Raw genomic sequence first — 26,914 nt, 5'->3', positions numbered from 1 at the left:
CCGCTAAACAGTGTGGACCATGTCCTGCCATTACCCTGGTGTTCCTGTCTTTCTCAGTGTTGTGTCTCCTCTACCCACTCCACTGCGATCAAATAGATCTACATGTCCATGCTCCAGTGTCTACAATGATATGCTTTGGGATACAGAAGAATGCTGAGAGATGGGACTCCAAGGCAGCATAACAATCACAGGTATCATGTAAAGCTTCTGGCATTCAAGAAACTGACAATCAAAAGCAGAATTCATAGAAATCATTAAGCCATGTGCACTGTAGGCACATAGCCGCAGATTCCCCATTCCAGCTGCTTCTCTTCAGAGCAGGGGCTTGTGGGGAAATCACACTTGTTTGCTGCTTTCTCCACAGTAGCTCAAATCTCTTGGTCAATACAAACAAAAACACCAGGGAGGGTGGCATCTGACCATGCTAGTGGAGGAAAACATCCACAAAGCTCAGCAACTCTAACTTGTTTCAGAGCAGCAGATGCCCAGTTGCTGAGTCATGCTGTGGCAATACATTGCTGATTGGTTCCTTGAGGTGGAAGGGATTTCCATTGGATGGCAGAAGCTACCCATCACACCCACACCATGCTCCAGACAGTATTAAAACCAGCTGTGAGGAAAACACTTTCCAGGTCTTCTCTGGGGTGGGTTGTTTCAGCAGTGTGTGGATAGAGCTTGGTGAGTGCTCACTATCCTTTCTTCTGTGAAGTGCTGTAATGGAGTCTCAGGTGCGCCAGAACTTCCACCGGGAGTGTGAGGCTGCTATCAACTGTGTTGTGAATTTGGAGCTGCGTGCTAGCTATGTCTTCATGTCTATGGTGAGTCAGAGGTGTTCTTAGGATCTTATTTTCTGTTTTCTACTTCAGCTATTACTCTAAATAATACAACAAACTCCTGTAAAACTTTTTTTGAGGTAGCTAAGGCTTCTTTGTACTAGGAAGAATTATAAATGCTTACTCAAAGATTGTAGTATCTCATCTGGGTAAATGCTTTTGCAGAGATGGAGTTGTACAAGAGCATTAAGGAACTGTGAGACTACTCCAGAGGTGGGACTAAAACTCTGTTAACCCTGTAGTACTGCTATTGGATTACACCTATATGTGGCATTTAAGGCCTGTATGGACTGAGTTCTGCACTAGCAAAGATCTTTGACACACCCAGCCAGGCATTGAGATATTAATCTTGTACTTCTTCCCAGTCTTGCTACTTTGACTGTGATGATGTGGCCCTGAGGCACATGGCCCAGTTCCTGATGGAGCAGTCCCATGAGCACAAGGAGCATGCAGAGAAGTTTCTGCAATACCAGAACAAGCGAGGGGGACGCAGTGTCCTGCAGGACATAGAGGTGAGGGGATGGGGAACACAGTCATTTCAGTGTAGCATCTGATCTATCAGATGCTCTGGGGAGGGACTACTGGAATCAAAGCTGATGTATTGTAGGGAAAGGGTTCAAATTCTACTTGGCATCATACATTTCTGCTTTGTGTAACAACTTCCCATAGATGGACACACATTATCAAGTCAGCTAGGTGATGGGCTCTACCTGCTTACTATGGACAGGGGACTAGAATGCATGTGAACCCTTTTCTATCTAAACATAGGCATGAGCCAGCATAGTGAGGGAATAAGCTTGGAGAGCTGTTGCTTAGTACTAACCTGTCCTGGTGGGCTAGATCAATTAGCTGTAATGTCTTGAAATCACATAAAATGTGTCTCTTCCAGAATTGCAGTATTGGTGTTGGTAGAGACCCCTAGTAGTAAAGGGAATAATGACCTACATTGCAAAGGGGCTGCTGACCAATTGGCCATAACCATCTTGGCGAAAAGAGGTGAAGAGCAGCAGGACAGATTCCCCACTGGGGCCTAGACATTAACAGAGCTAGAGCAGGTATGGGTTGTGACTAACCTTCTTGGTGGCTATTTCACAGAAGCCAGAGCGGGATGAGTGGGGGAACAGCCTGGAGGTCTTGCAGCATGCTCTGCAGCTGGAGAAGACCTTGAACCAGGCCCTGCTGGACCTGCATAAAGTGGCTACGGAGCAGAATGATCCTCATGTGAGTAGAAGTTGGCAGGAGGAATGGAGGTTGTAGTCAGCAAAGTTCAGAATGGGCGTTAATGGAAACTCAGATTTAAAATTCCTGTTTTGGAAAAAACAGGGTGTTGGTAAAAGGACACTTCCCCCTTATCTTTTCAGCTTCTGAACCACTTTATTTCAAACATTTTGTCTTCTCTCCCTTTCTGGCCACATAGTGTGACAGAATGAAGTGTTTAAGTTCCCCAGTTTTCTTCCTTCACTTTCCACGCCAACTTCTAAAATGGCTTCCGTCTTTACAGCAGCCATTTTTTCCTCTCTCCTTGGAGACCATAGAGGGGCACTAATTGGGGTGGGAATTAATATGGGGTTATACCTGTAGCAGATGGGGGGCTAAAGCCACCCTTTCAAAGTGAGGGCCTAGTTCATGCACCTCTATGTAGCAGTGTTTTCCTCCCTGCTTTACATCAGAGTCCTGAAAGAAGTCCCTTCTGAATTCAGCAGCCAAATATCAATGGCCACAATTCTCATGGATAGGCTCTAGCTACTGCAAATGTTCTCTCACGGTCACAGTTGTGCCTCATTAGAGTGAAGGGGGCCCAAGGAATTCCTGGACCTAGCAGAACAGGAATAACAGAAGGGGAGCCCTCCTGAAAACAAATGGCTAGCTAAATGGAGAGCCCTAAACTGAGGGGGCAAACATGTAAAATTCAATGCCGTAGAAAACAAAAATGAGAGGTAGCAAAACATCTATTTAGAAATAGTATAATGTCTGTCTGTACCCATGTCCTTTACAGTGATCTTAACCTACTACTGTGCAATAAAAGAGTGGCATCCATTCTGGGATATTTCTTGCCTACACTGTACAGAATGTTCCTGGTTGAATTCAAAGACTATCACCAGGATGAAGTCTTCTCTAATACTTCTCCATTGTATGCATTGTTTAATGATGACTTGGGGTGGATGTAGGGGATCTGATTCCATGTAAACTGCCATTGAGGTTATACTCTCATGCATTAAAATTTAAGGAAGAGCAACCTTTCTTCCTAGTTCCAGGATCTTCCAGTTCACTCATTCTACCTGCTTCTACATAACATGTACAGTTTCCCATCTTCACTTACTGTCAAGTAGTCAGCCCTCTCTCTACTAAGCACATAGCTAGAATAAGTCTTCCTGATTTCTTCTTTCTGCAGCTTTGTGACTTCCTGGAGTCTGACTACTTGGAGGAGCAGGTGAAGGCCATCAAGCAGCTGGGAGACCATGTCACCAACCTGAAGCGCCTGGGAGTGCCCCAGAATGGCATGGGAGAGTACCTGTTTGACAAGCTCACCCTGGGGGAGAGCAGCTGAAGTCTGCACTGAGAGCTGCAATGTCCAATTGAATATATGAGCCTTTCCATTCCCAAAATCAAAAGATGTATAGAGTAATTAAGTGCTGACAATAAAACTTCCTCATCTAGAATCTGTGTGGTATGATTTCAGTGCATGCAATGGGATTTTGGACCACTTGGTGATCACTTGTCCTGGAACAAACCAGAAGAAAAGATAGCCAGTTCAGTCTACTAGATGAATCCTATTTTGGATGCTAAGACAAGGAATTGGGTAGAGGCAACATACAGTGATTCCTATGGTCTGTGCACCAGGGAGGGGAAGCCTTTCCTCTGCTAGCAACACATTTCAAACCTTCTACCTGAAACTCAACTTCAGAGGGCCCAAATCTAGACTTCTAAAGGCAATAGTGGTCTGCACCTTTGTGTCTAAGGCTCTATCCTTATTCCTGCCTCTTCCCCCCCCCCCCCCCTCCCCTGGCTCATGTGACAACCTCTCTTCCAAATAACTTCTTAATTATGCTGAGAGAGGGGCTGACAAATTAGTTATCCTCTAACCACTTAGCCCTCCACCCAGAATTAATTACAGGGGACTCTCCTGTCTGTATCTCCAGTTGCTGAACTACTTCAACTCTCCTTCTCTTCCTGCAACTAGGGCTGGAGTATGTGGAGGCATTTGAACAAAATCAGTAGTGGGTGACCTCAATATGTATTTCCTGCTCTTAAGCATCTTCAAATCCACAAGAAGGAAAAACGGGTTAGTGATTGTTTCTGCACAGGGATAATGGAAAAGGTGACCCAGTGTCTCCTATTATAGCGGAGAAGAAAATTGTGGGGTCCATAAGTGACTTGCATAGTTATCTGACAGGAGAGGGCTACAATACTAGCTTAAGCTACTGTGGCAGGCAAATCATCACCTGATGATGACCATGGCTAATATGTAGAAACATCACCCATTTGTTCCTGGAAAATATCTTAATTCCTCCTCCTAAGCTGTCATGTCTCTCTCCAGCAATTGGCAGATTCTACAATAGGAAAGAGGTCGAGGGGAAATACACATGCCTGGAGGAACATCATTGGGGTTGTGGTACTGCAGATCAGTCGATGGGATCTGTACACAACTACTATCATTCTGGAGCTATGCTAGTTTACAGTGGCTGAGGTTCTGACCCCAAGTAGCTCCTGCAACTTCTTCACACTTGGTAGTGGAAATTTAATCTCTGCCAAGAATCGGTTAAGCTCCTCTTGTAAAAGTAATCACTGGAGCTGCCCAGGAAAGGGCATTTCCATCCTGTGTGGAATTTTGGGTTTTTGAAAACCACCATTTCTAGCAAAAGGAATGGGTCCTTTCTCCTTGGACACCAGGGCCTGGGGAAGGAGGAGTGTGGGGGTGAGGAGCAGGCTGTAGGTCACTGTATCTTCAGTGAATGGTGGAGTTGATGCAGACTAAATGTTTGGTGTCTTGCTGAACAGTGACTAGACACCAAAGTGGGATGAGTGGGGGGGAACAACCTGGAGGCCCTGTAGTGAACCGGAAGCTGGAGAAGATTCTGAACCAGGTCCAGCTCTACCTGCACAAGCTGGCTATAGAGAAGAATGGCCCTCGTGTGAGTATGGTGATAGGGAAATGCAGGGCAGCTTTGAAGAGAATGGTGGGAGTTAGAGTGCACTCTTATGCTCTGTCTCAGGAAAACTCTCCTGTACAGAAACAAGGGTAGAAGAAAGGTCTGGAGATATAGCTCTCCTAAAAAGAACTCCTTCCTCTGGGGATGGGTGAAGGATTTTCTTGTGTAGGAGAGAATGTAAAACAACTTAGGATGTGTTTTCTTGTCTTCTACAGTCCACTGGGGGCTTTTCTGCCCTCTTCTTCTGTAGCTGAGAATCAGTTTGGTCTTGCCTTATGCTATTTTGGCTAAACATCTTCCCTCCAGCTGCTTTGCTGCAGCAGAATCATCTCTGGTGTCCAGAGGGGGAATGGGAGATGAGGAACTAAGATGGTGACATGCTTAGGAATAAGCCCCTTCTACTGCACCTGTGTCAGACTTCTTTGGGCATGCAGACAAGTGGCTTACTATCTCCTTGCCTTGGTGAACAACCTTCAAACGAGAGAATGTTGTTCTCAGCTGTGGTTGTGAGAAGGGATGTTCGCTAACTATACTAGTTAGATCAAACATACAAGTGCCAACATGCAACAGTCTGAGGGTTTTCCTTGGAGGACAGAGGGGCAAGGATCCCATAACTCAACATGACACCATAACCTTACAGTAGTGAGCTATGTGTACTGAAATGCAAAGGTGCTATCCTAGATGGAACAAATCCATCTTTTAATCTTTCTTCCCTTTTCTAGCTGCAGCTGTGTGACTACCTGGAGAAGCAGGTGAAGGCCATCAAGCAGCTGGGAGCCCACCTCACCAACCTGAAATGCCTGGGAGTGCCCCAGAATGGCATGGTACCTGTTTGACAAGCACACCCTAGGGGAGAGCAGCTGAACAATGCACATGGGAGGCTCTCCTCCAGTATAGTAAAGCTGGATCAATGGCCATCCAAGTGCTGAGAATAAAATGTATTAACCTGTTGAAATCTCTAAGGTGTCTTTCTTTCTGGGGGTGGGGGATGAGAATCACAGGAAGCATGACAGTGAGGAGGGCTGCTATTGGAAAGGCTTAGCCTAGATATACATCCCATGTGTGCTCTTCTGGGGGAGGGCCTGGCAGTTGTATTACCCCTAATGTAATTTCTTTCTGGGTATTGTAGGAAATGGACCAACTACACTTACTCACACTAAGTGTGATATCCTTTATGCCAGGTCTAGGGCTGAAGGCTCTATAATGTCACTTTGTGGGTTGAAGGACAGAACTTCTATCCAGTCCCAGATTCAGTTGTGTAGAAGCTGGGGTAAGAGGAGTGCACAAATAAGTAGTATCGCTATCTGACACAAGGAGGAAGTGTGTGTGTGGGGTAAACAAAGAGCTGGCTTAGAGAAGTGACTGGAGATAGTGAACCCCCTGAAGATGGACCTTGGTTTGCAATTCTTATTGCTCAGCTTCCACTTGGAAGGGAAAATCTGGTGATGTAACTAGAGGGAGTCACAGAACAATGAAGGGATATCTATTAATGCCCTGATTTCAGAACCATTGTGAAGCCACTTTCTGCTCAATTCTGTACCCTCAACACCAGTGCCTTCTAGGACATCAGATGGTGCTAACCAATCGCACCACTTTGGCTTTTTCTGGAACTAGCATGATCCTCCCTAGCAATATAGCCACTAGCACAGAGGTTGCTGATTTTTGTGATGCTGTGTGAAAATAAAAACAAGTGAGTAAGTACGGCTTCTGGAAAAATGTTCAATACACTCAGGCACTGAACCGGGCTGGAGGGGGGAAATGAGGGTCAAAAGATAAGCACTCTGTCCTCATCAAACTATTTTATGCAACTTTTTTTTAGTTTACATTCAAACTAAAGCTTACTAGAGAAGTGAAAAGGATAAAACTGAAACAATTTTCTTTTGAACCTTCAAAATGGATTGTTTCAATAATGTCCCATTCAAATATTAAGGAAATTGATATCTTCCCAATAGCTATCTCTTGCTTTTGTCCAATCAGGATTTTCTAACTGAAAAATTGAGTTACAAGAGGTGGGACCTTCTCTAGTTCTAAAGCTAGATTGCTGGGGAAGGAGTAATAGTGCTTTCTGTCTACGTGTGTGTGTGTAGGCATCTGCAGGGCTGCCGAGAGCAGGTTTGGGCCCTGGTGAAAAAAATTTTTGGGGCCCCCCAGCAAGGGCGGACCGGCTAAACAGGGCCGACGAGGGGAGCGGGGAAGCTGGGCCCTGGGCCCCCTTCTGGACCACCGGGCCCCAGTAATTTGTACCGGCTTCCCCCCCCTCTCGTTGGCCTTGGGCATCACGACCATATCAGCCTTGGTTTCTTAGCATTCAGAAGTGGAGGGGAGCTGACCACTGCGGGAGAGGCATCTCTTGCTGCATCCCTACCTCCTATGTCTGACATGTTGGATGTGGCAACAGTCCTGCGCTGCCAAACCATGCCTCCAGCAGCTAAAATGAATGCTCCGAAGGAAAAATTAATCATATTTTCTGTCAGTCTTGTTGCCTCTGCTCTTAAGGTTCCTTGCTGAATTTGTTTTGGGACACTTCCTAGCAGACCCCATAGAGATTTCAGTCCTCTGTGTTGTGACTGTAGGGGCAAAGAAACTCTGGCAGCCCCATTGGTGATAACTTGGGCACCAGTTTGCACTGGCCAGCAGGCCTGTGTTTTTGTAGAGAAAGAGGTTTTCTGTTGGCGGGGCTCCATAGTTCAGTCTGAAACTGTTCCCTCTCCCAGGGAGATAGAGAGGATGAATTGCACCTTTTTTAGCACCAGGTAAAAATAGCTGTGTTTTTGCAAAAGTCTGGGGAGCTGGGCAAGATGGCTGTGAGGGGGATATTTGTGTTGCCAAAACACCGGAACGTAAGTCACTAATGCATGTTTCGGCAGAATAAGATATTCAAAAGCACTTAAGTGCCATTTTGGAAAGTGATTTAGGGGCTCATGTCCCAGTGCTTTTCAGTGAAACTCACTTTTGAGTGCCTCAGTCACTCTTGGAGGTGGGACTTGGGTGCTTTTGAAAACTGATCCCATAGTGTCTAAGTAAACAGCATGACAGTAAAACTATTAGTTTCCTACATGGTTCTAAACATACAGCTAGTTACCCAAGGTTAGGACATGCTAAGGAAGTGAGCAAATAAAGCTATCAGCTAAGTGACTTGTTCAAGGAGAGTCCATAGCCCCCACCCGCCTCCTACTGTGGCTCTAATGACAACAGGGGATGTCATCTTGATGAGCCAGCCTCTCAGCTGTGAACGTTCTCTACAGTCCCACCCACAATGCTGACTGGTGCCTTGCTGAGGAAGGGAATTTCCATTGGTCAGCATCAGCTGCCCATCACAAGCATTCCCTACTCTGAACAGTATTAATGCCACCTGTCTTCAAGTGCAAGTTCTGCTTGCCTTTGAGGGTGTGTTTCTGTAGTGACAGAGCTTAAAAGCTTTCTCATTTTTTCCTGTGCTGTTATCACTATATTTTCTAGGTCTTGAGATGGAGTCTCAGGTGCGTCAGAACTTCCATGCTGAGTGTGAGGCTGCTGTGAACCGCCTGGTGAACCTAGACCTCTATGCTAGCTATGTCTATCTGTCTATGGTGAGTCTGTTGGTGCTGTGTGGTGTGGTGGTTTCCCCCCCTCCCAGTTTATTTCTAGCTACTGAGAGTGAAAATATGGAACAAATATGGTGTGTGACCTTGCAGGTTAAATCTGGGTGCTAGTGAGGAAATGGGCAGACTATGAAGTATTTTGGGGGTGTGCTGTGACAAACACAGTTGCAGTTGTAATGGGCAGGTGTTGTTGTAGTGAGGGGAAGTTCTTGAAGGGGAATGTCTTGGAATGTGAGCCTGGGGAAGGGAAGGGGGAGACTGATTGCACAAAGAGTAATCTCTAGAAGCTTAAACTTCCCTTGTATTGCAGTTAGAGATACTTGCATTGTACCTGGCTAAAGGCAAAGGATGAAGGAGACAAGATGGCTTGTGCCCATATACGGGGGCTTGGTATGTCAATTTTTTTTATATTGACCTGTAGTAAACACCTGATGCATTGCCTTTGCTGTTCTCTTCTGTCTCTCTAGTCCTACTACTTTGAGCGGGATGATGTGGCCCTGAGGCACATGGCCCAGTTCCTGAAGGTACAGTCTCATGAGCAGAAGGAGCATGCAGAGAAGTTCCTGACCTATCAGAACAAGAGAGGGGGAAGCATTGTCTTGCAGGCTATCAAGGTGACCACTAAGGGTGCTTGTTGTTCAGTCTTGCTTTATAGTCTCTGCATCTTGTCAGTCTGTCTGTCTGGAATGGCTGACTGGGAGTGCTGCCTCAGGTCAGACACCCCAACTGGTGGTGTGATCTAGAAGTAGATTTCAGCAGCCCAGTACTAAATGTGACTTCCCAGACACTACAGTAGCCTATAATGGAGTCACAGACCATCCAAGTGGATGCTCCAGTTTATCTTGCCATCTAGGCAAGCTGGACTGGTGAATGGTCACTTACAGCAATTATCTCAAAACATCCAGTCCTAAGAAACCCATCACTCACTTGGGTTGACTTGTACCCTAGATCTCACACCAGACAATACTAGTAGCCAAGTCTATAGTAAAGTTTTTCTAACTTCTTTTCTTGGTTAATCTGCTTTAACCTCTCAACATTTACAGGTGAGTCCCAGTCTAGAATTCCTAATAGTAACCTCTGTTACCATTAGCCAGTTTCCCAAATGTCTCTCAGGGCTACTTAGAATAATTCTGGGGATCTCAGTCCTCTCATACAGTTATTCTGCTGTTGACTCCAAATGACCCAGAGATGAAGGTGTGTGGGGGTTCTCCCCCTTGTGTCCATACCTGTTGCTGCTAGGGGAAAACCAGCTGACAGCATCATTACCACCACATGGGCTCTTTGCATGCCACTCTCTGCCAGGTAATTAGTCACTGATCATCCCACACAATGATCACAAGGGTTAGTACTTGCCTGTGAAAGCTCTTCATTTGCATTCCACAAGGATTCTTTCTCGTTGGATGGGTTTTTTAGTTACAGGGGTGTATCCACGTGAACGTTTGCTATTCATCTAACATACAGATAAGTGAGAACAAGGCAGATAATGTAATGTTAGTTTTCATAAAGTTTACATTATTAACAATGACTTTGATCTATACAAATGCCCAAATGAACTGGCCTGATTTCCAGCAGTGAGTTTGAGGTCTCTGCTGACAAGGCTTTTGTTAGAGTTGGCACTTGGCTTACTGGCATCCCAGATCTCAAATGCTTATTACTACTGTCTATTAGACAAGGGTAGTGGAATTTTTTCCAGCCCCCACCTCACCTCTTAAACGAAGGAAGCCTACTTTCTTCTCCATGGAGAGTAGACCCTATTCCCTACCTGCAATGGGAGTCAACATGTGAGTGTCTCATGGCTTTGTTTGGGTTTGTATAGAAGCCCGAGCGGGATGAGTGGGGAAACAGCCTGGAGGCCCTGCAATGTGCCCTGCAGCTGGAGAAGACTCTGAACCAGGCCCTGCTGGACCTGCACAAGCTGGCTACAGAGAAGAATGACCCCCATGTGAGTATGGCAGACAAATACAAAATCATTGGAGTAGATGTTTGGAAGCACTTGTTCCTCTGGGGAAGTCTCTCTCTTGAAGCCTAGAGACTCCCCTTCCTCTCCCTTTTTCTGGGGTGGGGGAGATGAAAATGTAAACCAGCTGATGCAGTGTTCAGTTTTCTAATCTGCCCAGAGATGCTATTCTCTAGCAGGAGAGAGCCCTCTACTCTTCTTTTGCCTCCAGGCTTCTGTCTCTGTGCTAGGGGGCAGGGGGTGTCAAATATTTGGAAGAGGGAATTATGGTTACAATTGTCAACAGTCTCTTACTGGATCTATAGGTTAGATTGCTGGCAATGATGCTTTCATCCTTTGACTACAGAGCTTCCTTGCTTAGAGGGTGTGAGAAGCAATATTAACAACTGGAGTTGTCCACATAGCACTGAAAAGTAGTGTTTCACACCCTTCTGACATGTGCTGGGGAGAGGTGGCTGATTTCCCCCTAGCTCACTGAGACTCTTACTTGAATCTAAAATTCTGCACTGAAACATAATGGAGTATAGTTGAACTGGAATGAATATTCCTCTTCCTTCCCTTGCTTGGCTGCAGCTATGTGACTTCCTGGAGTCTGAATACCTGGAGGAGCAGGTGAAGGCCATCAAGCAGCTGGGAGACCACCTCACCAACCTGAAGCGCCTGGGAGTGCCCCAGAATGGCATGGGAGAGTACCTGTTTGACAAGCTCACCCTGGGGGAGAGCAGCTGAACTACACACTACCAGCTGAGTGCCATGCAGATCTCTAGGTCTTCATAGACAAGGTGTAGCAACCTAGGGCCAGGTGCTGACAATAAAATGTTCTATGCGTCCACTATCCTGTGTCTTTGATTTGGTCAAGATGACTATTCCTCTTCTGCATGCTCTGTGCAGATGGGATGACTATGTTGGGGCATGGCAGTAGGGTCCTACTCACCACTTCTTCTGATGGCAAGAGCAGGGTGTGAAATGCTCTCCTGCCTCAAATTTTTGAGACTACCCAAGGTTTGATGTTCCATGTTGCCATAGAATAGTATCTCTCACAACAACCTACCCCAAAGATGGCACTACCCCAGTAGCTACTGATCTTAGTTGGGAGGGGGGGCAGGGAAACCCAGTTAAAATCTCAGCTTTGCCTGAGTCAGAGCTGGGCCTCAACTGTGACTTCTCCCACCCCAGGTGACTGTAGTAACAGACTATGCTGGGGTTAGTCTCCCTTGATGGCTTTCATCAGAATAGGAGAAATCTCTCTTCTTGAAGCTGGTACTACCCTGGACTTTGTGGTCTAAAACCACGGTGACAGGGCCTCCTGATGGTTGTGTAGCACCACTGCACTCTTCTCCCACTACATCCCCTCCATCCTTTACTAGGTCTCTGAAGTAACCTCATCCTCTACAAAGGGACCTGCTTAATGACTCATTTTCTCCCCCCCCCATGAAGGGTCAGCTAGGTGCCACAGCTCTTTAGCAAGAAGTTCACCTCACATCTCCTCAGCTACTCCAACTGTCCTTCTCCTCCTGCAGCTTCTGTTAGAGGCACACAGCTGGGCTCAAATGAAATTCAGAGGAGGGGGGGTTACCTGATATGTGCCATCTGAAGAGTAGCTTCCAACTGTAGTACTGCCCTGTGGCACTAAGAGGTTATTCAGGGAGCCCAGGTGAAGGACACTGCATGGCTGTTTGTTTGTTCTGTCTCAGGGAGCCACCCAGTGACAACCTTGACTCCCCCAGGAGTCAAGAAAGCAGGAAACATTCCTACCATCCCCCCCGCAGTGTTGGAAACCTGCCCTATGAGGAGAGTAGGGGTAAACAACTGTAGAGTTAGTGTAATCAATGCTCAATGAGGGGCAGCAGGGAGCCATCTTATTAACCAAGTGACTATGGGAGCCTGCTGTGGGCTTAGTCAAGTTAAGGTGACTTACTTTCATATTACTAAAGATAGGGAGTCTGGTTCACTTATTTACCCTTGTTTGGATGTGCCCTATGTCCCACAACTTTGTACCTAGTTATCTCTTGCTATAACTGCCTGGTCCTGCTCTAGGGGCAAGAGGGGGGTGGGGGAAACAAGAAACAACTACAGGACCCCATGGGGACTGTGGTACTACAGGTCACAGGCAATGGAAAGTCTTACCTGTAAACAAAGAGCCAGGTATGCAGCAGATGTAATTCAATGCAGCTCTGCTAAAGTTCAGTCCCAAGATAGTTAAGTTTGCACTTTTAATTTTATTCTGGGAGAAGAGAAAATATTAGGCCATTGCCCATTGTTTGATTTGTCCTATTTAGTAGTGCAAGAGCGTTAATCTTTAGATAGCCCCATTCGCACAGCAAAACCCCGAAGGTCTTCCCCAAGCTATGAAGAAGTGCTAAGCTGCCACCAACATGCAGCTTACCAGTGGGTGAAAGCCAATAGTTGCCCACCAGCAGCACTAACTGTCAGTTTTGAAGACAGGCTGGAGGCTGTATTATTGTGCCAATGGAAAAAGTAGGGAGAATGTGAGAGGCATGGCATGTAATGACCCAAGCTGAACACAGCCCTGCTCTTCTAACAAGGACTTTTTCCTCTGTCATGACTTCTGCAGAGAAGTGCCCCTAGTACCAAGGATAATGTCTCTCCTTATTGGCACCTCATGGACAGCACTTGAATGGTTTCACTAGCTGTAGCATGTGGGGGGGGGGGGGCGGCACAGCTTGTAATCCAATGACACTAAAAGGGACTAAACCAAAGGGAGGGTGGGGTGGAGGAGAAACAAACTGCCCTAGGAGACATAAGGAGCAAACTGGACAATCTTTTTTTTCTCAACTTGAGACAATTGCTCAAAAGAATTTATTTATCAACTATTATTTGTATTCTGCAGCAGCCAGAGGCCAAAAGCCAGGACATTCTAGCTGTACCCAGCTCTTTTAGACAGAAGGGAGGTGCCTGAGGGACAGAGTTTGGTTAATATTTTCAGTTGGCATCAATTTAAATAAGTCTTCAATAAAAGTCAGAAAAAGAAGGCACTGCTGCCCTTTCTTGGACCCCTACATCTTTTTTTAATGACAGCAGGGGTGTTTGTCACAGAGGTACAGAAGCCAAAATTTCTCTTTCTTTCAGATACTAGATCATAGATGTGACCTCACCTGCTGCTTCTGTTCAGCCCCATGAGTTGCCCATCTCACCCCCTGCAGATGTGCACACCATGACAATTCCTGGTGGGACCTTGCTCTGCAATCGCTTTCCTAATTCTGCTGTCTGCAAAGGCAGTAGTGTGAAATATGTCCTGCCATCAACCTGGTGTTCCTGTCCCAGCAACCTCTCTGTGTCATATGTTCACCACTCTCCCTGTGACTCCCCCATGTCCATACTACAGTGCTGGGCTCCACTTGGGATCCAAAAAAGAAGTCTGACTACACAGAGAAGGGACTGTCAGGTGCATAACAGTCACATGTATCATGCCAAGCCTCTGACACCTAAGGGCAGAATTCAAAGGAAACATTGACTCATGTGCACAATTAGGGTGACCAGACAGCAAGTGTGAAAAATCGGGATGGGTGTGGGGGGAAATAGGCACCTATATAAGAAAAAGCCCCATATATCAGGACTGTCCCTATGGTCATCCTATGCACAATAGGCATCATTGCCCCAGACTCCTGATGCCACTTTCATCTCTTCAGAGCAGCTCTTGGTGGGGAAATCTGACGTATTGGCTGTTTTCTGCACATCACAGCCAATTCCTCAGTTATCAGACATAAAGGAACCATGGAGTGACCTCACTGTAGTCCTCTTGGAGAATATCTACAATCCCCAGCTCCTTTAGCTGGGCTTAGAGCAAGAGAAGAAATGTCACTAAATGAACCTTGCCCTGGTGGAAATGCTGCTATAGCCACGCCCACAATGTTAACTAGCCCCTTGCTGGAGAAGGGAATTTCCATTGGCCAACAGCAACTGCCAATCATGCCTACAGCCTTTCTGACCATTATTAAGAGCAGCTGTGCTAGGGAGACATAGTTTCTCTCTCTTGCTTGGGTGGAGGTTCTGTTTTTACAGAGTTTGTGGAGAACTGTGTGTCATTCTTATCTAGAAGCTTTTGTTAGACTGGCAAAGATGGAGTCTCAGGTGCGTCAGAACTTCCATCTGGACTGTGAGGCTGCTGTCAATCGCATGGTGAACTTGGAGTTGTATGCTAGCTATGTCTACCTGTCCATGGTGAGTGCTTCTATTTCTCCTGCTGCTCTCTATTTGAAGATAATTGTGGCCTATGGTTGCAAATGGGCATTGCTGGAGTATTTTCTTGCTCAGGTGTGACTTCTGCACAACTTGGTTTTCTAGTCTGGAAAACAGAGTGCTTTTGCTGAATGACCTACTCCTATTCTTTCAAGACAATGAAATGCTGATGTAAGCTACAGCCATATTTCAAAAGGAATTGTGCTCCTTTTTCTCTAGAGACTTCTAGTCTCTGGATGATGGCTGCTGGTACAGAAATTCTCCCCTATACAAGGAAAAAAAACCACAAACAGGTTTGTATTTCTGAAGGTTCTACATGCATCTTCTTCAGGCAGTCTCTCCTTTGCAGTGGACTGAGCTGCAAACTGAATGCCAGATATGATGGTAACTGAATCAATGGCAAGGATCTCCACACAAAACAAATAGTGTAGTAGTGTGGCGGTCTGTCTAAAGACAGATGTGGGAAGTTGCTCTTCCTACAGGCTGGTAGTAGTGGGCTTCTCCCAGAGTTGCTCTAATCTTAGGGGATATGTGTGTATTGCACTACTGTAATTCCATGGCTCTGAATCGCCTGCTATTGGGTCTGTTGTAGCCATATTAAAAATATTGTCTTCACTAATGGGTTTGTCCTTCTCCCTAGTCTTGCTACTTTGACCGTGACGACGTGGCCCTGAGGCATATGGCCCAGTTCCTGAAGGAGCAGTCACATGAGGAGAGGGAGCATGCAGAGAAATTTCTGACCTACCAAAACAAGCGAGGGGGACGCATTGTCCTGCAGGACATCAGGGTGAGAAACTATATATAAAACGGGATTTCTGCCAAAAATTTCTCTCAAACTAATGAGCCCTGTGGAGGGGGGGACAACTAGAGGCATCAGAGGCTGCAGTTTTCATTTTTAGACCATGTTAATTATCTATGTGCCAAGCCTTTCCCCCCAAAGGTATAACAGACAGCTCCTAAATCATCTACTTAATACAGGTGCATGCAGTTCTACAGTCCTGGTATCCTGCTTGGTCCTTTACCTTTTTTGTATATTAACATGTTCCTTAAAGCTCTAGTTCCCATTGAGTAGATCAAAAAGATGCTTCCTACAGAAATAACAATTTTTAGCAAAAGAAATGGGTACTTCTCCTTTCCCCATGCCCTGGTGTGCAAGGAAGAAGTGTCAGGGTGAGTAGGCAGTGGGTCACCATGTAGCTTCAGTGAGTATTGAAGTTGGTTCAGACTGACTGTTGCTTGTTTTCTTGGTCAATGCTGAACAGAAGCCTGAGCAGGATGAGTGGGGGAACAGCCTGGAGGCTCTGCAATGTGCCCTGCAGCTGGAGAAGGCTATAAACCAGGCTCTGCTGGACCTGCACAAGCTGGCTACAGAGAAGAATGACCCCCATGTGAGTATAAGGTAGTGGGAAGAAAGGGGATAAGTTGGCAACTGCATGGAAAGAACATCCTGGGGGGGGGGGGGGGGGAAGGGGGGTTATGGGCCTACTGGCCAATCACTTTGTAAAAAGGAAGAAATATTCTGAGGCAATGGAGCTGTAGTGCAAATGTTAACAAACTGGTGTGTGTATAGACCACAGGTCATCTGAGCTTGATGTTCATCCAGGGCCGGCTCCAGGCACCAGCCCACCAAGCACGTGCTTGGGGCGGTGCCTGGAGGGGGGCCCTGGCCGGGCGCTCTGGCCGGTTGGGAAGAGCGGAGGGCCCTGGGCGCTCCGCCCTCCCCCTGGTGCTCTGGCCGCTGGGGGCTCTCTGCCCTCCCCCTGGCGCTCTGCCACGCTGAGGGGGGAGGGGGGCGGTGGGTGGCTTTTTTTTGCCTAGGGTGGCAAAAAAGCCAGAGCTGGCCCTGTGTTCATCCATTCCTTTCACTGCAATATTTTGAGATTGTACCTGAATCAAGTCTGGAAGCCACTGCTGTATACTACTCACTTTTGTGCCAAGTCAACTTGTCTTTTAAGGAAGCTGCCTCTCACAGCTGGGAACTCTGACCAACAAGTCTCCCTGATGGAAAAACAGAGTGGCTTTTTTTAACATAGTGTCAAACCTTTTGCCCCCCTCCCCCCACACCAAAAAAGTTTGAAAACTTACACATCCACAACTTAAGTGAAAACTTAAAACTGTATTTTTCTTTTTGCCCACTTGTGATTTCCCTGTGCACCCCCTCCCCCATTGAAAGCAATAGAATGGATGCTGTCTAGGTCTCTTCTCCCCTGCCCCCAAACTCTAATATCTTCATAGCTCTTTCACTCTGAAAAAGGAGTGAGACAAGAAAAGTGTTTGGGGGTTGGAGATGTGTCTGGGTGAAAGGTTGCTGGGGAGTAATTAACTGAGGTATGAACTGATCAGCTAAAGCAACCCCTTCTGAGGGAGAGCCTAGTTCATGCCACTGCTTTATATAGCCGCAGTCTCTGTACTTGGCTCAGCTAAGATGAGCCTTGAAAGGAGGCACTTCTGAACTGGGCAGGGGACTGCTAATGACCAGAAGCTATCATGGGTTAAGTTCCCGCTATTGCCAAATGTTTTCCAGTGGATTAACTGGGACCATCCAAGAGGGTGAGGAAGGGAATGATGGGAAAGTAGCCTGCCTGGAAGAGCAATACCGCTAACTAAATAGAGCAACTTACACTAAGGGGTGAACATATAAATGTCAGTACAGTATAAAACTAGCAGAAAGGGCAGTATTGAATTGAGATGAGAGGCAGCAAAACACATGTTCTCAGAGAATGGTGTGTGATGTCTTCTGTATTCCTTGGTCCTGTTAGCAGGCACTTAACCTGCGGTGAATGGCATCTGCTATTAGATATCTAGCCATATGGTATAGAACGATGCTGGATGAAGTAAAAAACCATCACCAGTATGAAGCTCTTTCCCAGCTAACATTCTCTAGGCTAAAGCCCAAAATGCGTGGGGGGTAGCTATAGATTTAAGGGGTGTGTGGGGGAATATGGGCTGTAGGTAAATGTTACACTTGAATGACTGCTCCAGCAAAATATCTCCTGGCTAAAACTTGAACACCTGTTCTTTCCAGTCCCAGGACTCTTTCCAGTTAAAGGTAGTGGTTTTCAAATACTTGTATTCAGTCCTTTCTGGTCACACATGATGATGTGTGACCAGAAACAATCTAAGATCTGTTTCTGATCTGAGAGATTGAAACAAAATGTCAACTTACCTTGCAGCTTTGGGACTTCCTGGAGTCTGACTACCTGGAGGAGCAGGTGAAGACCATCAAGCAGCTGGGAGACCACCTCACCAACCTGAAGCTCCTGGGAGTTCCCCAGAATGGCATGGGAGAGTACCTGTTTGACAAGCACACCCTGGGGGAGTACAGCTGAACTACTTACGACCAGGGATTCTTGTCAATGCTCGCTGTTATAAATCTGAATAAATCTTGACTTTCAGCTGCAATCTGGTATCTGCTCCATTTGTATGGGGGAGGGGATCAGGCCTCAGCAGAGGGTGCAGGAAGTCAGATGGAAAAGTAAGGATGAGGAATTGTTCCCCTTGCTAGCAATCATGCAGTGTAGATCTAAACTTGGGTGGTCCCTTGAGTAGTTTATACTCAGCAGTGGGTAAAGTAGGTGTGGAGAAGAAAAGGCTGGGTCTTGAGGTAAGAAGTGGTTAAGAAAACGAATCCTTCCTAGACTTGCACTGGCATGGCTATTGGCAAAAACAGGCCCTCTAAACACCATCCTATGCATTTAGTTAAAATTGCAACAGCATTCAAAACAGTTAGGCACTCTTCAAACACACTTTCTATAAGGCAGAGCCCTAGGCACTACTCCAGTATCTCTAAGCAACAAGAATAACTGACCAAGCAATACTATGCATGCCCTTGAATTTTCTCTATCTTCCAGTTAATAACATTGTTCAAGTACCTCCCAGCCTAACCTGCTTTTAGATTGAAATATTGGCATTGTCTCTAATCTATACACCTTTAAAATCCTTGATCCAACCTCTGGTTTGGTGTCCTATACTTGGGAGTAATAAGTGCTTGAATAACAAAGGAGGTGGTGGAGAACCCATGTGGATAGGGTGACATGTCTCAGGGTAAGAATCATAATTCCAAGTCACTTCCCCATGTTACTTAATTTCCAAGAGCATATTTTAGGAACAGAAACTCCTCTTGCTCCTAAGTTATGAGCAGTGACCAGGCTGTCACTCATGTTGCCTCAACAAAATGACTTTATCCAAAATAGAGAATAGCATCTCTCTCAAAACATCCCCACAATGGCAGGAAATGTGGGCCTCTTTTCCTTCCACCTCTGTACATCAAGTGGCGTATATAGATTTGAGTTTGCTCATGAATACAGGTGCAGCTCAGGACCCTGAAATCAGGCTACAGTTCTGTCTGGCAGCTTGGGAATCTTAGTGGGGATAGTGTTGGCTAATGGGAACTAAAGACAGCTTAGTGTCTAAAAATTGTTAATGTAACCTCTTCAATTTTGCATGGAGACACCACTGCAAGCAAAATTTCAATTGCTTTTCCCAAATACCTGCTTGAGGTGGCTGTACCTATAACAAGGGGGTCATTTGAATATTCATGACAAATGGCTAATAGGTGAACAGTGACTTGTGTTTTGAGAAGTATAGTAGGATAATATAGGGATTCTTCAAGGTTTTCCTTCAAAGGGGTGGGTTGGGGTGTGGTTTTTTTAATTAAAAAAAAAAAAAAAAAGGGGGGGGAGAGAATCAGACTTCATGAATTTCATAGTAGTCACCCAATTGTTCCAGCTGCTTGCATGAATTTCCCTTTCCCACACATGTCCACTCTTAAAAACTACTTCTGGAGCAGGGCCCAGTAGATCTAAGCTCTAGATCTTACACCAAACTATCTCTGGTGTAAGATCTAGAGTGCCACTTGATCTGGGGTAAGTGACTGATCTCTTGGGTGGGACTAGAGATAACCTAACTGATGTGATTTTTTTTTTTGGTGTAAGTAACCATTTTTTCATAAAGTCCAGTTTGTCTGGGGGGCAAGATAGACTGGAGGATCTTAGGGGATTGTCTGTGATTCTATGGAAATACTGTTCTAGTGATCCAGGAATTCACATTCATTACTGGCTTGGTGAAATCTAATTACAGAACAAGCCACCAGCTTGGGGTGTCTGCCCTGTTTTCTGACAGTCTGCCTGGAGGTAGGCACTCACAGTTGTGAGCCACTCCCGACCGTGATATCCACCACATAATCTGAAGGTAACGTCTACTGAAGTAATGCATTTACCCTGCTTTACTCCTTCTGTTTCCAGTTCTGGCCTTTCACTAGTCCCAGGCACTGGCAAAAATCAGTGTTTTACCTTTTGCAAAACCTTGTCAGTCCAGGTTTGGCATTGGGACACATTTGATCTTGGCTCCAGTGTGAGGTTACAATTTTCTGGTATTAACCCAAGTGTAAGTTACAGTAACAAATGGTGAATGTCCTATACCAAAATCCATCCCTCTCCCCGCACAGTATAAAGAGGGACAATATCCACATTAGCTCTCATTAGAAAAATTCTGACAAAACATTTTTGTCTGAATTTGCTGATTTGTCTAATTGGAAACGTTTTGTGGAGATGGTTCAGTTTCAGTGAAGCTCTGATGTAACCTAGACAGTGGTACAACATAACCCAGCCCACTTCCTTGGCAGCTCAGTGGCCTGCCAAGCTGGCTCAAAGTCATGGACCCCCCCCCCCCCAAGGTTTCTGGGATCCCTGGCTCTAGGACAGTCCACTAAGGGGACTGCTCCAGAGCTGGGACTGTGATTTGCTTTTACTTCATAACAGATGACCAACTCGTAGCACAATTGATGTAATACTTATAACCTCACATGCTCAAAGCATCGCATGCTCAACGCATTTTATCTAACTATCCTCAAAGGACCCCTGGTGGAGTTCAGTCAATTTTATCCCCATTTTATAGATGAAAAGCTGTGGAGTGCTTTGCGCAAGGCCACACTTCTACAGACACTCCTGTGTTTGACCTTGTACACATGAGCTGTCCAACCGATGTCAATAGAAATATTTAAGTGTCTTGAGTTAAGCATGAGCCTGAGTGTTTGCAAGATTGAGGATGTAGTCAATTAGGCCCCGATCCTGCAATGAACTCCCTATTATTATTTTTATTTAATTGCATTAGTGGCCATAACGTGCTAGGACATTTGCACAGTCCCTGTGCCGAGGCGCTCACAGTCTAGTCTAAGGGATTTTCTGTTTTAGAATGAGCCAGAGTTGGAACCCAGGAGTTCATGACTCCCCTTGCAAGGTTCATTCTGGTAAGCCACACCAGCACTGTAACATTTTAGCACTAAATGTACACACAGCTTAGCAAATGCAGAGCAAAAGCCAATAAAGGAAGATATTGTTTCCTAAATATTTAAATTGCAATGATTATAAGGATGTCATAGCTTGTTCTTTCCAGTTTCCCCCATAGTGAACGGGGAAGGTCACCCCTTATCATGTCTTGGCTATGAGTCATCTCAGAGTGCTGAAATAATATTGAGTATTTACATGGCATTTTCCAACTTCAAAGCTAATTAAATCAATCAGCTCCCTTTTGAACCAGGCAAATAGCATGATTATTCTTCTTTTGCAGACGGGAAAAATAAGGCAGAAAGGTGAAATAATTTGCCTAGAGCTGCAGAGGCAGTCAGTGTAACATGTAGGATTAGAACACAGGAATGGTTGGTTTCTAATGTCACACTCAGAGTACTAGACTACAGAGCAGAGATTGCTGTATGTTGTAATAGGCATATGCCTCAGGCAAGGTGTGGTCTTCTAATAGACCATAGAGATGGTTGCTGGTGCCATTCAATATGCACTGATAAATTATGTACACTTTAGGCGCACCACTACTGGAACTACTAGAAGTGACTGTGAGGTACCAACAGCTAAATATTATAGTGATTGGTGACATAGAGGCACATTAGAAGTTGATTGATAGAATCTGTATATCTTTACTCAATTTTCTCCTCATTATTGTATCATACTCTTCACAGTCAATCAAAGGGAAGGAGCCAAAAGGTGCCTACCTGGGCTGTTCAAAGAAAGTGTGTCCATTATTCATGGAAACTGTTGGGGGAAGGGCCTCATTGCTGAATAATGCAGTCACCTGTGGAATGTCTGCCAGACACTGTCCAGGAGGCTAATTGGGATGGAGGAAGAAGTCTATTGGATAGAAGCATCTGCTATACCCTTGTCTAAGCAGTATTAATAGCAACTATGTGAGGCAAGATTTTTACATTTGCTCTGGGTTGTGTTTGCTTATAACCTCACTAGGGTCTAAACTATTACAGATATTGTAGTGCTACATCTCCCAAATGGACTCCCAGGTGTGCCAGAACTTTTATGCTGAATGTGAGGCTGCTGGGAGTTGCAGGGTAAACATGGAGCTGTATGCCAGCTATGTATATCAGGCTATGCTGAGTGTGTGTGTTTCTTAGCCTCTTTTTAGAGGTCCAAGGCTTAATTTAGAAATGCTTCTGAACTTTTTTTTGCTGAGGGGTGTGTGTGGTGGTCCTTTTTTCTTTCTGTGGGGGAGGGGAGAAGAACTACTAGCTGGTGTCTTATCCAGAGACTGTAGTAACGCATTAAATTGGAGGTACAAAGACTACTATGAAAATAATGGGGAGTTATTCAGGGTGCTGTGGCTCCAGAACAGCTTTGGGTAAAGGCCAGAAAAGACAGAAACTTGAGGATTTTGGAGCACTGCTGCAGAAGCAGTAGGAAGGAAGGTGTTCTTGTAGGTGTTAAGAGCTACTTACTTTGTAGGCTATATGTAAGAGGTGACCTTAACTATTGATGGCTCCTTAACCAACCCCAGGTGTGATGTATAATCTCACTACACTCATTTCTTGTATTTCCACAGTTGTGCTACTTTGACCGTGCTGATGTGGCTCTGAGGCATGTGACTCAGTTCCTGAAGTCCTATGAGGCAAAGGAGCATGCAGAGAGGTTTCTACCACCAGAATAAGTGGGGGGGAAGAAGGTGCATTGTCCTACAGAATATCAAGGTACAAAACAAATCCATTCATGTATCCAGGAAAGGGATAATTGAAACCATATGAGATTCAGTGCTTTCAGATAAGCTATAACGTGAGGTTATTGCTGTATAGGGTGACCAGACAGCAAATGTGAAAAATTGGAACAGGGGGTGGGGGGTAATAGGAGCCTATTTAAGAAAAAGACCCAAAAATCAGGACTGTCCCTATAAAATTGGAACATCTGGTCACCCTATTGCTGTATTACTGCTTTATATTCCTGTACAAACAAGCAGTTTCAATAATTTTAGTGGATCTCCTTTTCTCTCAGTGGAGAAAAATCTCTGTAGAGAGTCGTTACATGACCCATCTGTTAATACATATTCTGTAACTTGGCCCTGGAACACTAAGGGGTGCTGTGGAGCTGTATTTAAAAACTGTGTGGGAAGCCTGTATGTCTCTTTCATGCAATAAGCTTAGCTGTAGCCGGTGCTATTGCTCCTTCCTCTACAATAGTATTGACAAAAACAAATCGAGTTAATTCTGTTCTAAAGGCTTCTGTGTACTCAGGGCTGCCTGAAGAAAGTCTGCTAGCAGTAAAGTGGACAACTTCACCAAATACTGGTGGGCTGAGAGACCTTATGGCAGATTCAGTAGGCAGAGCTGTTCAGCTGAGCCTCAAAAGACAAATTCAGTCTGCCTGATGCATCTTAAATCATTATGTTCATGCCATACCACTACTCCCCCTTTCCTGGAGGAGGTGGCAGCCTGCTCCTTTGTATTACTTCTGCAGTCTGCCTTGTGTGGCAGGGAAAGGGAGAAGCAGTCTAGACCACTAGGTGAGTGGAATGCTTCAAAGGAGCTCTCAGTGCCATTCCCTACTCCTGGTTGAAGTAATAGGATATGCTGCAATGAAGGTGTCAGATTAGTCCTTTTGTCCTCAAAGTGCCCCTTGTTACTTTCCTTGGAGTCTACCTATTTCTCCTGCAGAGTACCCTATATATGTGGTCCCACAATCCTCATGAAGGTGAGGTCTACTAGCCTATCTTTTTGTTTGTTTGTTTCCCTCCTGCAGAAGCCAGAGCAGGATGAGTGGGGGAACAGCCTGGAGGCCGTGCAGTATGCCCTGCAACTGTAGAAAATTGTGAACTAGTCCCTGTTGGACCTGCACAAGCTGGCTATGGAGAAGAATGATCCCCCATGTGAGTAATCATGCAGCTGCCCTCAAATCCAGCTTGTGGAGATGTTAAGGCATTTGTGAACACACAGTTTAATGGCCATATTGGCCTGACTCTCTGAGTGGACACAAGGGGAAAAAATATTCGTCAATGATGAGCCATAGCAGTGACTTAATTTCTTCTAAGCTAGGCATATGGTGCCTCTAACTTATCCAGTCCCTAATAGCTCTCGTGATTGCTAGCAACTGAACTGACAGTATGAGCTTGGCTAGATTCCCAAGCTACCTGTTATGGATTGATTGGGACCTACAATAAGCTATTGCTGGGTCTTGCATAGATTGCAGAGGCTAGTCTAGCTACTGCCCTTTTATCATATCAAACCAGTTAAGTAACTTCCTTCTTGATTCAGGGACTGTTGTGTAGAAGCCAATCACTGAAGCTAACAAGCTTCTGGAGAATGTGGTTGAACTGAACTTATCCCTGGTGTCACTCCACTAAAAAAATAAACTAACCAGGGACCATTCAGGACCACTATATAAACCGGAGAACAAACATTACCCTGCCTAAAATGTGTGGCATGTTTACAGAGCAATGGAAAAATGCTGCTTTCTGAAAAACAAAATTAGATGCTGACTGTCCATTGCCGATAACAAATGGAGAATACTAGTCCTCTGCAAACTTCTCCTAAATCTGTACAAAAACTACTTTAACTCTTACGTAATGATTAGGGCCTTACCAAATTCATGGTCCATTTTGGTCAATTTCACAGTCATAGGATTTTAAAAACCATACATTGCATGATTTTTAGCTATTTAAAGCTGAAATTTCAGTGTTGTAATTGTAGGGGTTCTGACCCCAAAAAAGTATGTCCACGTCCGTGTCTGCCCAGCAGCGCAGAAGTAAAGGGTGGTGTGGGTATGGTATTATCCTCCTTATGTCTGCACTGCTGCTGGCGGAGAACTGTTTTCAGAGCTGGGCGCTTGACCAACAGCTGCTGCTCTCCAGCTGCCTGATTTTGAAGGCAGTGCAGAAGCAAGGGTGCTATACTGTGAGCCCCCTAAAATAACCTTGACCCCCTCCTCCCGCAGGTCCCTTTTGGTTCAGGACCCCCAATTTGAGATGCTGGTCTCCCCCATGAAATCTGGATAGTATTAGTTAAAGCACATGACCAGATTTCACAGGGGGAGACTAGATTTCATGGCCCATGATGTGTTTTTCATGGCCATGAATTTGGTAGGGCCCTAGTAATATGTCCCCTTGCTTGCACTGAAGCAAATGGGACTCACCTGTCTGTGTGGCAAATAAAGAAGGCTCTAAACTTTGTGCTGTGAACACATCACTGGTCTCAGACTTGACCATAAGAATGGCCTTAGTGGATTCGGCCAATAGTCCATCTACCCCCAGTATTCTCTCTGACAGCACAGAGTCTCAGATGATTGAGAGGGAATGAACAAAACTGTGTGTGTCTGTCCCCAGGGGAGCAGGTAAAGGTCTCCCAGGTGCTTGATGGCCACCTCACCAACCTGAAGCGCCTGGGAGTGCCACAGAATGGCATGGAAGCATGCCTGTCTGACAAGCCCACCTTGGGGGAGAGCAGCTGAACTCTTCACTACTTTTGTCCTTCAGTAAGAACCCTGGACCTCTCCTTTAGGAGACCGCAGAAGATCCATTGCCTAACACCTCAGTATGGTGAATAAAGTTTAGCTTCAAGCTATTTTTAGCTACTTGGTTTCCTCATTGTTAAATTTAATAGACCATGAAAAGTCTAATCAGCTGTTACAATAGCTAAAACACTGTCATTGACTCTTCCTCCAGCACTTCCCACATTCAAAATTCCAGTTGTGACAAATACACTCTAAAGCATATGGCCACTGTTAGAGGCAACATGATGAGCAAGACATTTTGGGTCTGCTCTGCTACAACACCATTTCTGGTCCTGTTCAGCATAGCAGGAGTTGCCTAGTACAAAAGCAAAGAGGCTTGGTGTGGTGTCTGCTAGGCAGTAGGGAAAATGAGTAGTGTGTTTTGTCAGAGGGTGGAGATGGATGGCAGGAGAGAGATCGCTTGATCATTACTTGTTAGGTTCACTCTCTCTGGGGCACCAGGCATTGGCCACTGTCTGCTGACAGGATACTGGGTTGGATGGACCTTTGGTCTGACCCAGCATGGCTGTTCTTATGTTCCTCAAATAGAAGGCATGGGAGAGGGGGATGCTTTAGGGAATACTCAGTTAGATTGGCTGGGCTGCCAGCATCTGTCTCTTCTCTCAGCAGCTAGTGCTGCTAAGACTCTGACTACATGGCCATGCTGAATGGCTTAGTTTAGGTAACAAGGGATACTTCAGAAAAGGTTTGACACTAATAGAATGAAAAGCTTCTGTGGATGTAAATGAACAGCAGGACTCCTCTGCATATGGATGCATGGTGGGCAAAGAAGCCTGAAGTAAAACAGAAGGCTTGAACAACTTTCCCAAATTTAGGCCCTATTTTGAGTGGAAGGAGGGAAGTTTTAATGAATAATGGGATTCTTTTATGAGAGAGGGGGAATCAAAGTACCAAGTATAATTAGATTAACTAGATGTGCTGGTCAGGATTGTTTTTTAGATGGAAATTACCTTTTCACATTTAATCCAGGTTTAATTTTCTGACCACTTGAAATGGTGATGGGGAGGGGGTTGGAGGAGGAGAACCAGTTTACTTTAGAGCCACTTTCATTCCTGGGGAAGTGGGTGGCTTTCTTCCCCCTCCTCCCCATGCAAAAAAAACACCTTGAAATGAAACAAATGCACTTACACAATACCCTGTAAAATGGTTTGTTTGTGTTTTTTTTTTATTTTATTTTTTTTATTTATTTTTAAAGGGTGATGGGGAATCAAGTTTCCTAGGAGTTACTCATAAGCTCTAAAGTCTAAAAAGACTGACATCTGATACAGTGCATGTCATGACTGCATAATGCAGTCCTGGCTAAAACTTTATGGTAGCTTGAGTGCTAATCCCTTTAACTCCAGCCAACGAGCAGCACTTCTCTGGCTTTCTTGCCCTCCGTTCTGAAGTTGACAATGGA

General features: G+C 45.3%; 3 protein-coding genes and 1 pseudogene across 3 annotated transcripts; all 4 read left to right on the top strand.

The window, feature by feature from the left end:
- Positions 1 to 659: 659 nt before the first annotated feature.
- On the top strand, positions 660 to 3,432 carry LOC128848565 (ferritin heavy chain A-like). Its single transcript, XM_054048538.1, has 4 exons — positions 660 to 818; positions 1,199 to 1,345; positions 1,929 to 2,054; positions 3,226 to 3,432. The coding sequence occupies exons 1-4, from the start codon at positions 717 to 719 to the stop codon at positions 3,379 to 3,381; spliced, it is 531 nt and encodes a 176-aa protein (XP_053904513.1). The 5' UTR covers positions 660 to 716; the 3' UTR covers positions 3,382 to 3,432.
- A 4,955-nt stretch (positions 3,433 to 8,387) lies between these two features.
- Positions 8,388 to 11,251, top strand: LOC128848564 (ferritin heavy chain A-like). The gene is made up of 4 exons (XM_054048537.1): positions 8,388 to 8,553; positions 9,033 to 9,179; positions 10,382 to 10,507; positions 11,096 to 11,251. Exons 1-4 carry the CDS (start codon positions 8,452 to 8,454, stop codon positions 11,249 to 11,251), a joined length of 531 nt encoding a protein of 176 aa, XP_053904512.1. The 5' UTR covers positions 8,388 to 8,451.
- Positions 11,252 to 14,536: 3,285 nt separating this feature from the next.
- Positions 14,537 to 18,079, top strand: LOC128848563 (ferritin heavy chain A-like). Its single transcript, XM_054048536.1, has 4 exons — positions 14,537 to 14,704; positions 15,363 to 15,509; positions 15,985 to 16,110; positions 17,896 to 18,079. Exons 1-4 carry the CDS (start codon positions 14,603 to 14,605, stop codon positions 18,049 to 18,051), a joined length of 531 nt encoding a protein of 176 aa, XP_053904511.1. The 5' UTR covers positions 14,537 to 14,602; the 3' UTR covers positions 18,052 to 18,079.
- A 3,934-nt stretch (positions 18,080 to 22,013) lies between these two features.
- On the top strand, positions 22,014 to 25,452 carry LOC128849042 (ferritin heavy chain A-like; annotated as a pseudogene).
- The last annotated feature ends 1,462 nt before the right edge of the window (positions 25,453 to 26,914 follow it).

Source organism: Malaclemys terrapin, chromosome 14, assembly GCF_027887155.1.
Source record: "Malaclemys terrapin pileata isolate rMalTer1 chromosome 14, rMalTer1.hap1, whole genome shotgun sequence".
NCBI classification, from domain to species: domain Eukaryota; kingdom Metazoa; phylum Chordata; order Testudines; family Emydidae; genus Malaclemys; species Malaclemys terrapin.
Note: the sequence above shows the minus strand (reverse complement) of the source record. Positions and strands in the feature narration are given on the sequence as shown.

What these genes read in the sequence shown, in the direction of transcription:
- LOC128848565 (XM_054048538.1), top strand. Translation starts at nt 717, where the DNA reads ATGGAGTCTCAGGTGCGCCAGAACTTCCACCGGGAGTGTGAGGCTGCT. An exon ending in GTGTCCTGCAGGACATAGAG is followed by an intron (nt 1,346 to 1,928) that starts GTGAGGGGATGG and finishes GCTATTTCACAG; the next exon opens with AAGCCAGAGCGGGATGAGTG. An exon ending in CGGAGCAGAATGATCCTCAT is followed by an intron (nt 2,055 to 3,225) that starts GTGAGTAGAAGT and finishes TTCTTTCTGCAG; the next exon opens with CTTTGTGACTTCCTGGAGTC.
- LOC128848564 (XM_054048537.1), top strand. Translation starts at nt 8,452, where the DNA reads ATGGAGTCTCAGGTGCGTCAGAACTTCCATGCTGAGTGTGAGGCTGCT. An exon ending in GCTATGTCTATCTGTCTATG is followed by an intron (nt 8,554 to 9,032) that starts GTGAGTCTGTTG and finishes CTGTCTCTCTAG; the next exon opens with TCCTACTACTTTGAGCGGGA. An exon ending in TTGTCTTGCAGGCTATCAAG is followed by an intron (nt 9,180 to 10,381) that starts GTGACCACTAAG and finishes GGGTTTGTATAG; the next exon opens with AAGCCCGAGCGGGATGAGTG.
- LOC128848563 (XM_054048536.1), top strand. Translation starts at nt 14,603, where the DNA reads ATGGAGTCTCAGGTGCGTCAGAACTTCCATCTGGACTGTGAGGCTGCT. An exon ending in GCTATGTCTACCTGTCCATG is followed by an intron (nt 14,705 to 15,362) that starts GTGAGTGCTTCT and finishes CCTTCTCCCTAG; the next exon opens with TCTTGCTACTTTGACCGTGA. An exon ending in TTGTCCTGCAGGACATCAGG is followed by an intron (nt 15,510 to 15,984) that starts GTGAGAAACTAT and finishes AATGCTGAACAG; the next exon opens with AAGCCTGAGCAGGATGAGTG.